Source organism: Abramis brama (assembly GCF_963993115.1).
Source record: "Abramis brama genome assembly, chromosome: 25".
NCBI classification, from domain to species: domain Eukaryota; kingdom Metazoa; phylum Chordata; class Actinopteri; order Cypriniformes; family Leuciscidae; genus Abramis; species Abramis brama.
In genome coordinates this window covers 862,299-878,235 of record NC_139987.1, presented here as the reverse complement: position 1 = coordinate 878,235, position 15,937 = coordinate 862,299, and the positions used below count along the sequence as shown (strand labels likewise).

Sequence of the window (15,937 nt, the reverse complement as noted above, 5' to 3'; positions counted from 1 at the left end):
TCATGCTTATTTTTCTATTTTAATATTGATTATGTAAAGCGCTCTGAGAATTGACTTTTAAAAGCGCTATACAAAATAAAGTTGCTGTATAGAAGTTGTGCTGACTACAGGCAAACCTGCTCACTCACCCTGTGTGTGTGTGTGTGTGTGTGTGTGTGTGTGTGTGTGTGTGTGTGTGTGTGTGTGTGTGTGTGTGTGTGTGTGTGTGTGTGTGTGTGTGTGTGTGTGTGTGTGTGTGTGTGTGTGTGTTTTGGTTTATATTACATTGTGGGAACCAAATGTCCCCACAAGGATGGTAAAACCTGAGATCACCTCCATTGTGGGGACCAGCCAGCGGTCCCCATGAGGGAAATGGGTTAATAAACATACTAAATTATATTTTTTTGAAAATGTAAAAATGCAGAAAGTTTTCTGTGATGGGTAGGTTTAGGGGTAGGGTTAGTGTAAAGAGATAGAATATACAGTTTGTACAGTATAAAGACCATTAAGTCTATGGAGAGTCCCCACAAAGATGTGTGCGCCTGTTTGTGTGTGTGTGTGTGTGTGTGTGTGTGTGTGTGTGTGTGTGTGTGTGTGTGTGTGTGTGTGTGTGTGTGTGTGTGTGTGTGTGTGTGTGTGTGTGTGTGTGTGTGTGTGTGTGTGTGTGTGTGTGTGTGTGTGTGTGTGTGTGTGTGTCATCAGGTGTGATGGAGGTAACGCGTGTGTGTGTGCGCTTCCCTACGCATGATTAGCGGCGCTCAGGAGACACGTGTCACTATGGAGACGCTGCAGGACGTGATCATGAAGATCATGACGAGTGCCCTTTCACCTGATGTTTCTGGCCCGTCCCAACATCCTCATCTCATGTAGTGACACCAGAACCACTGTCACATCAGCTGTGCTGAGATCACGTCACCGTCACACACTGAACCAGCTGACGGTCCTCAAGCACCGGTGAGCGCGTAGCACACACACCAGCTGTGGCCATCTTGGCCAGAAGACCCCAGCTTCCACTCATATTTTGATAGACATATTTTCATGTCATGTTTTACTTGTCACTTGTCAACACTCATTTTTGTAACAGTGTTTTAATGAAAGCTTTTGACAGACACGCCCCACCCAGAGAACTCGTTTTTAACATCTATCAGTACTAGAAATGAAAAACTGACAAAATGCCTATCCTTAATGTTAGACCCTACGCCAAGAGAAACAGACCGGAGTCAAACATGGTCAGAGTCAAGACTCGCTCCTTTATATCCTTCACACAGACAGAAGCGAGGCGTCCCCGACGTGCGCAAGCATGTCATTAAAAGCTAGTTTAGTCTCGTTCTGCACATTCAGCGTGGAATACATTCAGTTGTCACGCTTGTCACAGTGAATTCCTGAGCTGTGTGTTCAGAACAGGCCTGAGCTGTGAAGGGTGAAGTGATGACTTCAGTGTGTATCAGGCCTACGTTACAGGACTGACGCCTCAAGTTTAGGTCAGAGAAGCGGTCCGACTCGGACTGACCCTCGTACTACTGGAGAACATGTGGATGGGACTAACAGACTAACAGTTGACTCTGTAATTATACAATAATATGAAATGAAAAAAATAAATAATCAACATCTCACTGATTCTCTAACTAACGCTTCAGAGAGAGCGGTTATCGTGTACAGTGCACCAGTATGAAACCGCTCCATAAACAGCCTTTTCAACAGTCATTATTTCTGTCTAGCAATCACTGAAATGATCACAGAAGCACTAGAATAAAAGTGTATAGCTCGGATTAAACACGGATGTCTACGGTAGAGATCAAACTAGAGCAAATCACCTTTTGAAAGTAACTTGGTGTCAATTGTAACAATTGTATATTGCATGTGTCTTTGAATCATTCAAGATCAAAAACACTGATGCATCCAGTAATGAAACAAGTGAAGTTTCATATGAATGAAATCATTCATTCAAACCATTTTTTTCCATTTAATTCATTCTAATTAAACATTCCTAAACTGCAGCAATTACAATTGTGTCAGGTCCTCTAGTAAATTACATTACATTATTTTATTTAGTTGTCTGTTAAGAATCGTGGGCGTTAGCACCACATCACCGGAGTCGCTTCACAGCGGAGCACATCTGGCCACATGTGGCTTCTTCCACCCCTGAGGGAAGTGAGTTTCACAGATATTACACCCAATTTCTCATCAAATCATACAATCGCTGCAGTTTCCAGCTGACATGAACGCTAGAGGCCGTAAAACAGCAAAACAAATATTCTTCTTCACAGTTAATTATGATTACAATATGATGCACAATACTACGTTGTGACCTGTAAACACTTTTACCATAGTACATGATTTATAAACCAATACATTTTGATGTTTGCATCACCAAACCCGCTCCACATGTGTGGCGTTTCTTATGCAGCAGACGTGCTAACAGCTCACCCGGTACGAGTCCCGCAAGCTGGCATGGCATGGATGCTTCAGCAAGCGTTTTTATGTCACGTTTGCTTTTGTTACACTATTGGGTGTGTTTAGGGAAGTAGGTGATGCATCATTTTCGAATGCGATTGACCTTTAAGTGCCACTCGCTGGACATTTACTTCAGAACTGCTGCAATACGTACAGCAACCTGCGTAAATATCGTTCAAACACAGTCATCGGTTTCAAACTGAACGCGCTCTTGGAGCCACTCACTGGACCCTCCACTCGAAACGTGCAAGAGACCATTTTGCAGAAATGTATTTCCAATGAGCCTGTCACAATAAACGTGTCTTTCTTTGTCTCTCACAGCATCAGTATTTCAACATATATTTCCGCTCAGTCACTCTTCTGAATAAATCCGCCCTGACAGGACTTTATCACTCGTCAATATCACGCTTCCGTGATCAGCGTGTCCATCGTACGCCAGACACACTACCAAAACCTGCCGCACTTTCAGTGTTCTTCAACAGAGCCAACATAAATGAATGATTTGGTGTTGCTCTAATGAGGTACTGAAACGGTTCAAGAAACGGCTGGAAAACTGGACTGGAGTGTCGAGTGTCACGGCGTTCGTTTGACAGCCATGAAACACTCACTGACGCACACATCAATATCTGTTTAGATTCACTGCCAGCAGCCAGTAAAACACTTTCCATTCAGTCATGGATTTGTTGTACAGTGCCGTCCTGTGTGTAACTCAGCAGGAAAAAGCTTCGATCTGAAAGCATGAGGACTTTAACATGACTTTACTAGTGTTAGCTTTACGTAACATGCAGAGCAGAGACCACTCATCTAAATGTCCATCTCACTGGTTTGATAAAAGCAAACAAATAGAGGAATAACATCAGCCACTTCACATGACAAACTTGACTTCTGAAATAGTGCACAAGCACGTGCTTCACATTATCTGGACGGGATTACAGATGATTAATTGACAACCACTGACAACAAGAAGAAAATAGCTTTGTAAAATTCCCCACAGATTAACTTCATTCCAAACTATACAAAACCACTGAACAGATGCATTTATAGAGCAGTGTTGTGACAGCTGCTACACAAACACACAAACACAGAGCAAACCAACACACAACACACATTCATTGCAGTTACAAGAGTCTTTCGAGGCTTTGGCACCGGTTAGTAGCTCTGACAGGAACTAGCCAGGACAGTTCGCCGACAGAAGAGGACGCCGAGGACGAGAATGCGTTCGGCCAATCAGTGCACAATAAAGTCACTGGTAGTTCCTATAGCGCTGGTTTAGACCGACTCTGAAGTAGGAGTTAATTTAGTTCTCCAAAAGAAGTTCCTAGAACTAAAATCGTTCCTAGTTCCTGCGGTGCGAACACGCCAAATCCGGGTACTTCTGTCATTAGATCTAGGAACTATGAGAAGGTTCCTCCGGTGCGAAAGCCCCTTTAATCTGCTTGCAGAGCCATGACAATTACAACACGTTTGGCTCTTTTCTCTAACTGGATATCCATCCCATGTTTTGCTATCCAGTATCTGGTAATCCATTTTAGTTTTGTGCTGGTTTTTCAGAGCAAAATAGGACTGGATCACCCTGATCCAGATACTCACTTTTTCAGTTTACCAAATCTGGATCACCAGCTCCACATGGCGTTTCATGCACAGTGTAGGCTACTAGCTAGGCTATATAGAGAACAACAGGTGGAAGGACGACTTTAAGTGCTTTATTTGGAGAGAAAGAAAACAACACAAACAAACATCTCCTTCCATTTTCAATTTCCTTTCAACAATCAGACCCTTATGGAGGCACTAAAGGGACATGGTAATGAGGGGAAAATATGAAATGAGAGAAAAATGATCTACTTTAAGGCTTTCGTGTTCTCTCACAACAGTTGTGTTTTCCCCCAAGAAGCTTTGCATTCATTTGCAAATAAGTTTTAATTTATGCAAAGTCTCTTGGGGAATGCAGAAGCATTAAAATTATCACCTGCCATCATCACCATGTCCCTTTAGAGCTTCCGTAGCCCCTCATGTGACCCACAACAAAAGCAAACAAATATACATTCAATAAGGGATACACTTGTTAGAAACTACTTTCAACTGGTTCATCTCTGATGATTGTGCCAATGTAGTTTATATACAGTGATAAAAAATTTAAAAAAATAAATAAAAAAAACTTAAAATTAAGTATATTTTTGTTTGATATTGATGGCTGTTTATGGGGATTATTTTATGGCATCAAATCTCTCTTTACTGTACTGAAAGGCTTAATATAAAATGCCTACTTCTACTTTATTACTTTAACAGTTATACTAATCAAGCACAAAATAAAAAAAAAGAAATGTGCCTATATATACACACTACATACAAATGTTTTTTTTTTACCAGTTTTAAAGTTATTAAATTTCTTCTACCCCCTCTTTTTACTTTTTTCTTTTGAGCAACCCATTTTCAAGATTTGACTCAATCCGATCAGATAAGCCTACTTCTACTCTGAAACGCAATTTAATCAAAGATCTTCAAGAAGTGGTCTAAGATGCATTCCAGTCGAGAACTGGCCAAGTGTAAACAAAGATCTGGTTGTTTAAGCCACAAAAAAAAGTGTGAAAAAGTGTGATCCGTCACTTATGCTCTCTTTGTTGTTGTTGTTGTTGTTGTTGTTGTTTTTGTGATGTCAGCAATTATTTTTTAACTGTATTATGATACGTTGATAATTTAACATGTTATGTGTGTCATGTTATGTACGCATCTACGGTGGAAACAAATTTCCTCTCGAGGACAAATAAAAATCTATCCATCTTTTAACGGCTCCAGCCAGACACCACACACACACACACACGGCTATTGCAACACACATCTTTCTTCACAGATATGGCCCGCTGGAAGGAAGCGCCTCTGTAAAATGTAAAATATCACCAGTCCCCTTCATTAAAGCTCTGCATTCTCACAGCACTGCAGTCTCGAGACGGTGTGTGTGATCGTGTGTAAATACACCGTTAGTGAAGTAACAGCACACCTCAACAAGACACATGAGGAATCATTCAGGACTGGAGCACAAATGCTGCAGGACTACACAGCAATCGAGGTTTCATCACATCAAAAGCAGAACTGGCATTACCATTTCAGTCCGCTCTCAAAAACATTATGATTCTCTTCAGAAGGCTTTACTTTGTTCCGTATCATGATTACAATTACTACTGCAAAAGAAAACTATAGTGCAGTCAGAGGATCCATGTCTCAGCACACATCTCACACTGCAGAAAACGTCTTCTTCCACTGCTGCATTTGATATTATAATATATTTTTATATACACATTATCTCTCGCATCTGTTTATTTGCCTAAGAGAATCGTTCAGTGACTCTGCTTGAGTCATTAACTCAGAAGAGCTCTTTCTCAGTTCAAGCTCAAATGAGTGGAAATGGAAACTACTGCTAAAACACTTATGCGTCATGTACTTCGCCTCAAAGAGGCTTTTCTAAAACTTGGCATCAAAGTTTGTTACAAATGCACTAAACTAGATAAACTGCCAAGTCATAATAGCCAGTGTCGTCAGAGAGCTAAATCGTCATGCCTCCGGATAAAACTGCTCCCCAAGTCCATCAGCAAGTGTGTGTCAGCGCTGTGTGACCCACATGGACACAACATCTGCTGTTCATGTCAAATGAACGGGCTTTTAAACAGACTTACACATTGCAAACAAATCACTTCATGAACAAAGCAGTTGATCGGTCTCAACAGGCTCTCAATGCATGAGAGAAACCAAGACTAACCAGCAACAGACACACACACACACACACACTCAGCACATCTGAGTCTGGTGTAAGAATGTAAACACAGCCTGGCCTTGCGTTTTCATATCAGAGAACTACATGTACAATGATACAATGAAGAGTCTGATCTTCAGATAACGTTTCCCATCATCACTGTCCTCATATGCACTGCAGTTACTGCGCGCACAGGTCCATGTTGACTCTGTAAAGAGTTATGAAGTATCACACATTTGATATGAACCCTGCAGCCTCATTAAATATCAGAAGAAATGAGACAGTGTCTTACTGACCATCATTCAATATGTCAGCTCAGACAAAACTGGGAGCGATGTGACTAGTGTCTGACATGTGCATTCAGTACTAACCCACTAAACTAGTGTCTGACATGTGCATTCAGTACTAACCCACTAAACTAGTGTCTGACATGTGCATTCAGTACTAACCCACTAAACTAGTGTCTGACATGTGCATTCAGTACTAACCCACTAAACTAGTGTCTGACATGTGCATTCAGTACAAACCCACTAAACTAGTGTCTGACATGTGCATTCAGTACTAACCCACTAAACTACATGTGCATTCAGTACTAACCCACTAAACTAGTGTCCGATATGTGCATTCAGTACTAACCCACTAAACTAGTGTCTGACATGTGCATTCAGTACAAACCCAATAAACTAGTGTCTGACATGTGCATTCAGTACTAACCCACTAAACTACATGTGCATTCAGTACTAACCCACTAAACTAGTGTCTGACATGTGCATTCAGTACTAACCCACTAAACTACATGTGCATTCAGTACTAACCCACTAAACTAGTGTCCGATATGTGCATTCAGTACTAACCCACTAAACTAGCCTCTGACATGTGCATTCAGTACTAACCCACTAAACTTAGCGTCTGACATGTGCATTCAGTACAAACCCACTAAACTAGTGTCCGACATGTGCATTCAGTACAAACCCACTAAACTAGTGTCTGACATGTGCGTTCAGTACAAAGCCAATAAACTAGTGTCTGACATGTGGATTCAGTACTAACCCACTAAACTAGTGTCCGACATGTGGATTCAGTACTAACCCACTAAACTAGTGTCCGACATGTGCGTTCAGTACAAACCCACTAAACTAGTGTCCGACATGTGCGTTCAGTACAAAGCCAATAAACTAGTGTCCGACATGTGGGTTCAGTACTAACCCACTAAACTAGTGTCCAACATGTGCGTTCAGTACAAACCCACTAAACTAGTGTCCGACATGTGCATTCAGTACTAACCCACTAAACTAGTGTCTGACATGTGCGTTCAGTACAAAGCCAATAAACTAGTGTCTGACATGTGGATTCAGTACTAACCCACTAAACTAGTGTCCGACATGTGCGTTCAGTACAAACCCACTAAACTAGTGTCCGACATGTGCGTTCAGTACTAACCCACTAAACTAGTGTCTGACATGTGCGTTCAGTACAAACCCACTAAACTAGTGTCCGACATGTGCGTTCAGTACAAACCCACTAAACTAGTGTCCGACATGTGCGTTCAGTACAAAGCCACTAAACTAGTGTTCGACATGTGGATTCAGTACTAACCCACTAAACTAGTGTCCGAGATGTGCATTCAGTACAAAGCCACTAAACTAGTGTTCGACATGTGGATTCAGTACTAACCCACTAAACTAGTGTCCGAGATGTGCATTCAGTACAAAGCCACTAAACTAGTGTCCGACATGTGCGTTCAGTACTAACCCACTAAACTAGTGTCCGAGATGTGCATTCAGTACAAAGCCACTAAACTAGTGTCCGACATGTGCATTCAGTACTAACCCACTAAACTAGTGTCTGACATGTGCATTCAGTACTAACCCACTAAACTAGTGTCTGACATGTGCATTCAGTACTAACCCACTAAACTAGTGTCTGACATGTGCATTCAGTACTAACCCACTAAACTAGTGTCTGACATGTGCATTCAGTACTAACCCACTAAACTAGTGTCTGACATGTGCATTCAGTACTAACCCACTAAACTAGTGTCTGACATGTGCGTTCAGTACTAACCCACTAAACTAGTGTCTGACATGTGCGTTCAGTACAAACCCACTAAACTAGTGTCCGACATGTGCGTTCAGTACAAACCCACTAAACTAGTGTCCGACATGTGCGTTCAGTACTAACCCACTAAACTAGTGTCCGACATGTGCGTTCAGTACTAACCCACTAAACTAGTGTCCGACATGTGCGTTCAGTACTAACCCACTAAACTAGTGTCCGACATGTGCGTTCAGTACTAACCCACTAAACTAGTGTCCGAGATGTGCATTCAGTACAAAGCCACTAAACTAGTGTTCGACATGTGGATTCAGTACTAACCCACTAAACTAGTGTCCGACATGTGCGTTCAGTACTAACCCACTAAACTAGTGTCCGAGATGTGCATTCAGTACTAACCCACTAAACTAGTGTCTGACATGTGCATTCAGTACTAACCCACTAAACTAGTGTCTGACATGTGCATTCAGTACTAACCCACTAAACTAGTGTCCGACATGTGCATTCAGTACAAAGCCACTAAACTAGTGTCTGACATGTGCGTTCAGTACAAACCCACTAAACTAGTGTCCGACATGTGCGTTCAGTACAAACCCACTAAACTAGTGTCTGACATGTGCGTTCAGTACAAACCCACTAAACTAGTGTCTGATATGTGTGTTCAGTACAAACCCACTAAACTAGTGTCCGACATGTGCGTTCAGTACAAACCCACTAAACTAGTGTCTGATATGTGTGTTCAGTACAAACCCACTAAACTAGTGTCCGATATGTGTGTTCAGTACTAACCCACTAAACTAGTGTCCGATGTGTTCAGTACTAACCCACCAGTGCCCGGAGTGTGTGTTCAGTACTAACCCACCAGTGCCCGGAGTGTGTGTTCAGTACTAACCCACCAGTGCCCGAAGTGTGTGTTCAGTACTACCCCAATAGTGCCCGGAGTGTGTGTTCAGAACTACCCCAGTAGTGCGCGGTGCGGCTGTACCTTGTCGAGCTCGTCGTGCAGCTCGGAGAGGGTGGGTCTGATGAGCTTCTCGCCCAGCGGAGCCGCGGTCTGCCGGTAGAAGTCTATGTTGGGCACGGCGTCGATGGTGTTGTGCCCGAAGGTGCGGAGGTAGTATGTGTTGGTGTGTGTGTCATAGTGGTGGTGCTGCTGGCCGCCGCTGGAGGAGTGCAGGCTGCCCTCGCTCATCACCGTGTCCCCGTTCTGCGCGCTGTCCGCCGGCGCGGCGTCCGGGCTCGAGGCCGCGAAGTTCACAACCCGAAACCGGCCCTTGGCTTCCTCGCCGCCCGCCGCAGAGTCCCGACGCGCGTCGGATGGCGGCTCGGCGTCGTACGCGGGCGGGGATGAGTCGGAGGCGGTGTGGGTATGCCCATCCCCGGTGGACTCGGACACCAGGTCCACCTGAAAGCGGCTCTGGCTTGGTGTGGGACCGGCGGGTTTGAGCGCGTCAGGCTCGGGCGCGGAAAGAGAGTCGCCCCGGCCGGCGAGAGGCGGAGGTGATGCCGACATGACGAGTCAGAAAAGCTCTCCAAAAGCTGATATTGTCCGTTAAAAGTGCCAAAGAGCCGATGGATGTGACTGAACCCGGACACTGATGCTGCAGGAAGACTAAAATAACGCGCCGCGCTTTCCTCCGAACCCGCAGCGCGACGCGCACATGCGGATGCAAATGGAGATCAGCAGCACTTCCAGTCAGAAACTCCTGACAAGTTTAACGCGCTCAGTGAAATATCCTGCGAGTGTGCGCTCACAGGGACCTTAAAGACCCAGAAGATGTCCGTGAATCGCGCTTTCCGTAGCTAATGTGCGCCGTGATGCTGCGCGACCTTGCCGCAACTCCTCCTCTCGTGCCCGCGAGGCTCGCTGCGCTTTATACGCGCACTGCAGCAAGGCAGCGATGCTGGGAGACATCGCGAGAGGACGAGCGCTCGCGAGATCTGCCGCTCCATCTCTACAGATCAGGGGTGGAGACTACAGCAGGATCTCACACACACACTGCACACACCGGCGGTTGAGAAGTTGTTGTTTTTTTTTGTTGTTGTTGTTGTTTTTTTACTTTAATAAAAGCTTACAATGACATTTAACATTAAACATAAGACAAACAGATATTTGGGAAAACATATAACAGATCTTGCATTGTACAGAGCAAAAACATTAAATACACTTCCTATTTGTAGTGATTGAATTCAATGAGTCATGGAATATTTTAACATCTTTACAAAAAAAATGAAAGGAGGGTGTTATTACTTTAGCTTTATATATATAAAACTTCCCAGGAAGAATTATTACCTTTAATGTGTATCAATTAAATCTGAGTCAGTATTACAGTCCAATAAGAAGATCATAGCCTCATCTATTCTGATTATTTTGTAGAATGTATCAAAACCCATCATAGATTCCTGCTTTCAAAAGTCTTCAGAGTATTTACATTTACAAAATAAATGTATTAGAGTTTCAGATTCAAGATTACAAAAACAATATTGTGGTGAGATGTCTTTTTTAAACTTATTAAGAAATGCATTACACGGATAACACCTGTGTATTATTTTAAAATGATTTTCCTTGACCTTATATGGCAGTAAAACATGTATTACTTGCTGACCAGATTATCACAATTGAAGGTAGAAGAAAAAAAAAGTTTCCATTTCAGAATATCTTGATTAAGACATTTTCTGATGTAAGAGTTCATATCCAAAATATGAACACCTCCAATAACAAGTTTAGGAGTCAGCCGTCACACTGAGTTGTAACTGAGATGCGCTTTCACAAGCTGAAGCAATTTACTGGAGATGTTTTTAACAACATATGGTAATCTCTACATGTATTCAATCCCTGAGAGAGCAAGACATTGTTGATCTCACCATTACAGTTTAGTAAGTTGGAAATAATAATAATTTCCTTATCAAACCATTCTTTTTATACTTTCTCTTTTAGATAATACATGTTGGTTTTCCATAGTATACATGTGTGTGGGGAGAAATGATGTTAGAAGGCTATTTTCCAGTGATTGCTTGTGAAAATTATAGATCATTTAATGGGAAGCTTACTACATTTTAAGTCACACGATAATAAAAAGTTTAACCCACCACATCTTTTCAAAAAACAAAACCTATAGAATTATTATGTGCCAAGCAATGTTTTATCCAGTTGATTTTAAAAATGGTTTTAAGAGCATTGAAATCAAGAACGTTCTTTTCTCCTAATTCTGGCCGTTTGCCCTTGATCTGATGAATGCACCTTTAGCCTTTTCTGCATAAGCATCAAGGTCTTCCTTCAATAAATACAACTTCTCCTTGTCCTGTTCACTGGGAGATGACAGACATAAATTATTATTAATTTCCTTCATGATCGCAGAGATTTCCGACTCCTTTGCCTTAGAAAGTTGTTTGCCAAACTGGAAAGAGAATTTTCGGCACTCATTTTTAAAAAGTTCCCACTTTGCAGAGTCTGAATTAGAGTCTTGACATTTTTCGATAATGTTCTTAATGCCTGAACAATATGAAGGAAGTTGCAAAAACAAAGTATTCATCTTCCAGTATCCTGGCCGTCTCTGAAACCTGTTACGAACCTCAGATATTTCCAGATCCACCCATGATCAGAGGGGCAGGAGGAACCGTGTTAAAACAAACTAAAGTCAGATATAAGCCAAAGGTCTATTCTAGATTTCTGTGACATTATGAAATATAAAAGTATCTGTTTCATTTTTAGAAAAGCCGTTAAGAGGCAGAGGCTTGTTGTCTCACAGGTCATAACTGTAAGGTTTTGAGTCAAAAGTTCATTTACATAAATGTTTGTTTTATCATCATATTATTTTTTTTAACAAAATATATAGCCAGAAAAACAAGAAAACACACACTGGTTACTATATCATGATGTGAACTTTGCTGGCAGATTCCCATCCGCCTCCCCGATCAATATGGTGATTTTACAAAAATTACAATTCAATAACTGTCATAAACGGCAAATATTCTTCCTGCCTACCATTATTATTATGTAACTGTAATGGCAACATTACAAACAAGTTTTCTTTTTTCTCCTGCCAGCTCTCATTACTATGTTGCTCTCAGAGTTCAGTCTGTGTTAAAGCAGATACAAAGAGAGACTGATCTTAAAGGAACCGTCCACACAGAGATGAAAGTCTTCATGCTGGTCTTTTTAAAAGTTACACAATGTTTGAACTACATCTACATTTTCTGAAGTCATGCAATAGCTTTATGAGATCTCTTAATAAAAAAGGGGTAGTTCACACAAAAATGAAAATTACCACATGATTTACTCGCCCTCATGTCATTCTAAGTGTATATGACTTTCTTCTTTCAGACGAACACAATCAGAGTTATATTACAAAATGTCCCGGCTCTTCCAAGCTTTCATATATCATATATAGAGATTTTGCAGCACAAAAAAGCGCATCCATCCATCATAAAAGTAATCCATACAACTCCAGGGGGTTAATAAAGCGAAGCGAAGCGATGGGTTTGTGTAAGAAAAATATCCATTTATACCTTTAAACACTATAATCATTGGCTTCCGGTAAGGGCCGTATGTGAGTCTCGTTATGCGTTGGGATTTTTGAGTTAAACCAGTTTGCAGGAGGCCGATATGAACACAATGAGGCAGTGAAAGTGGACTAGATGAGTTTACTTGTTCGCCCTGATGATGTTTAATGTCCCACACTCGTCATCCCATTTAGACAACCACCTTTTATCAAGACAAGTAAAAGCTTTAAAGAATCACAAGAGGGGGATAACTGATGTATTTTCGTACAGTGCAACTGGAAAATATCTTGAGCTTGTCCTAACCCATTTCACCAACAACAACAAAAAAATGACATTGATATGAAGGAACCAGAAGTGCTTGTTTTTTCTGGAGTTTGGCGTACAAAAATACACCAGCCCTCTTACACAATACATTGCATGAGCGTGAATGCGCTCTGTTTTATTCCTGCAGTCTGAGTTTGTTCAGTGCTTCTGTCCGAGATCCTTCATCCTTCATCACGTGTGTCTCGTTCTCATGGAGAATGTGTGAATGCTCGGCGCTCAGTGCTGTGTTTGTCTCGTGCCTGATCTTCAGCTGCGAGCTGCTGCTTTACTCTGGGGATTTTGTCTGTTGATCTCCAGGATCTGCGTTTGACGAAGCCCTCAGGCCTTCAGCACTTCCCGTTTGACTTCTCCTTTCTTCAGTCTGAAGTCTCGCTGCTCTCCATTGTGTGCTGTCAAACCCTGGCTCATGTTGCAGCGTGTGTCTGCAACATGTATACAGTAATAAACAAACAACAAACAAGTAAAGACCTTGTGGAAGTGCAGTTCAAGCTTGTTATCCAGTTGAACAAACGCATGGTCACTCTAACTTCTCCTGTACTCACTGAAAGGTGGACTCTTTGTTTCTTAAAAAGACTTGATTCAAGTCACAATTCATAAGTTTTCAATTCATTTCAAAAGCAATTTTTGTAAAATTAGAACAATTTATTTTTGAAGTTTTATGGGCGTTAAAACCCATATGAAAATGACCAAATCAATACTTTAAAGTCCCCCTGCAGTCAATAATTTTATCCCTTAAAACTCATCTTTGATCACCAAAATTACATATTTAAGAGTTTTTTCTTTGAAAAATTGTATTCATGTCTTAAAATGGCTTGAATGTAATTTGACACCCTTGCCTCATTTAGAATACTATGAAAATGCAAATGAACCCCGCCTCCACTCACTCACTCAGCTCAGAGATCCACTGGATGACGATCACACGTTGATCTGATTGGTTACAAGGTAACCTGTCTTTGGTTCACTGCAGTTTTAAGGAGAAAATACTCAGCAATATGAATTTACACATGGTTTGTCTTAAAGCATATTCAAAACACCACATAGACACATAAACAACATTAAAAGCTGGATTTTCACCACAGGGGGACTTTGTACGAAACAGAAGGTCAAAAACAGGACAGAAAATATCTTATTATCTCTACAAATGTAGTTCATCACCCCTTAAAATGAAATGACATCATTAACATTACCTTGGAGCAATACGAGCAAATGTAGGTGTTCGTAGTACTGTACATGTTCATGTGCACTTCTCAAGAGTTATTTAAAAGATTTGTTTTGTTATTTTAAGACAGATAACACTCCTGTTTTATACGCTTTCGTGCTGTATATCTTTATGTGACAGCAATAGTACAAGTATACTGTTTTGAATTCAGCCTTTGTTTCTGTGAGGTTGGCCAAGAACATTTCTTACTTCCTGAGAGTAAATCTCCTCTCTAGAACGATATTCCTGCTTGTCAAAACACCTGGTGATCGGTCTTGAAATGATCGTGTTTGGGACATGGCAGCATGCTGAGAAAACCGTGAAGCAAACATCTGAGGAGATCACATGTTGACTGCGCTGCGGTCGGGACAAATGCACAGTATGATCTGACACCACTGTGAAAATGATACGAACATTTACAGAGGCCAAGCCAGCAATCATGTGTCAACAGTAATGACACTGAATTAATGTTACTGATGTTGATATTGCTTCAACATCCCTTATGCACCCTCAGTTAATGTTGAAACAATGTTGAAAAAAATGCTATGCTAATGTTATTGAAACAATGTTACACTGTGATTTTAATTTTACATCACTGTTACTGTGAAACTAACAAAAATTCAACTTTAATTTTACAATGTCATGTTATCTCAACACATGAAAATATTTTCATTAAAAAAATCTATAATAATGTCATTAAATCAATGCTAAACTGTGATCATTATGTTAAAATAAATGCTAACTGAAATAAAATATAAGAAACCTAAATTAATCTTCTTTTTCAGGTAGTTGCCAAGGCAGCATTTTTCATTTTAAGTTAGTTTAACTTGATGTACTAAAATAACTAAAAGTAAAATAAATTAATAAAAACTATAGATATACTTTATTTTAAAACTAATAAAATAACAAAAACACAACAAAATTTAGCTAAAATTAAAATGAAAACAGAAAATGCAAAAATAAAAAGAGATTCAAAATATTTTATAAAAACTAAGTAATAGTATCTCAGTGATACTAAAATACTTTCCAGAAGCTAATTTGTAACAGTGTAGTCCAATCAACGATAAAAAGTTAATTCTTACAAAAGTAAATGTGGGACAAAAAGGACAAATGCACTACAGCCTTAAAAATAATAATAATTTGCTGAAGGGTTATGACTGTGCAGCGGTTGTGATGTTAATATCTGCCGTATATCAGACTCTTTTCCTTGACTTCTGAAATCTGAAAAAGGAAGCATGAGTCGCATAAGAGCATGTCTGTGTCTGAAACCTCTATTCCCTCATTCACTATTCCCACATTACTCCACTAATATACTGTAGTTCACTTCAGAGTGACTGAAAACGAGTGAGTGAATTCAGACACACATAGTTTGTGCTTGATGTTTAATAATCTTGATGCTCATAAATCTCAGCAAACTGGCAGCTAGTAATGAAAATATTTATCTTGAACTCTGCTATGGAAACTAGCATGTATAAATCGTATTTAAACAATCAATTAAAAAATTACACCGTACCCTAGCTGTTGAGTGTCCATCAGTCGTACACTTGTCATTGTGGTGCATTGTGGGACTGAATGAGCACACTTGATAAAGTCCACTGTGGGTTTGGACACCATTCAGACACAGCCCATGTTCTCAGATGGATGGGTCAGGATCTGTCCCGTTACACTTGCGGTCTTGG

General features: G+C 40.8%; 1 protein-coding gene across 1 annotated transcript in view; it reads right to left on the bottom strand.

The window, feature by feature from the left end:
• Positions 1 to 10,413, bottom strand: part of slc12a2 (solute carrier family 12 member 2) — a 62,351-nt gene extending 51,938 nt beyond the window's left edge. Inside the window, exon 1 of the mRNA XM_084104974.1 lies at positions 9,219 to 10,413. Coding sequence (XP_083961100.1) covers positions 9,219 to 9,746 — 528 coding nt within the window. The 5' untranslated portion in view covers positions 9,747 to 10,413. The remainder of the gene's footprint in view (positions 1 to 9,218) is intronic.
• Between the last annotated feature and the right edge of the window lie 5,524 nt (positions 10,414 to 15,937).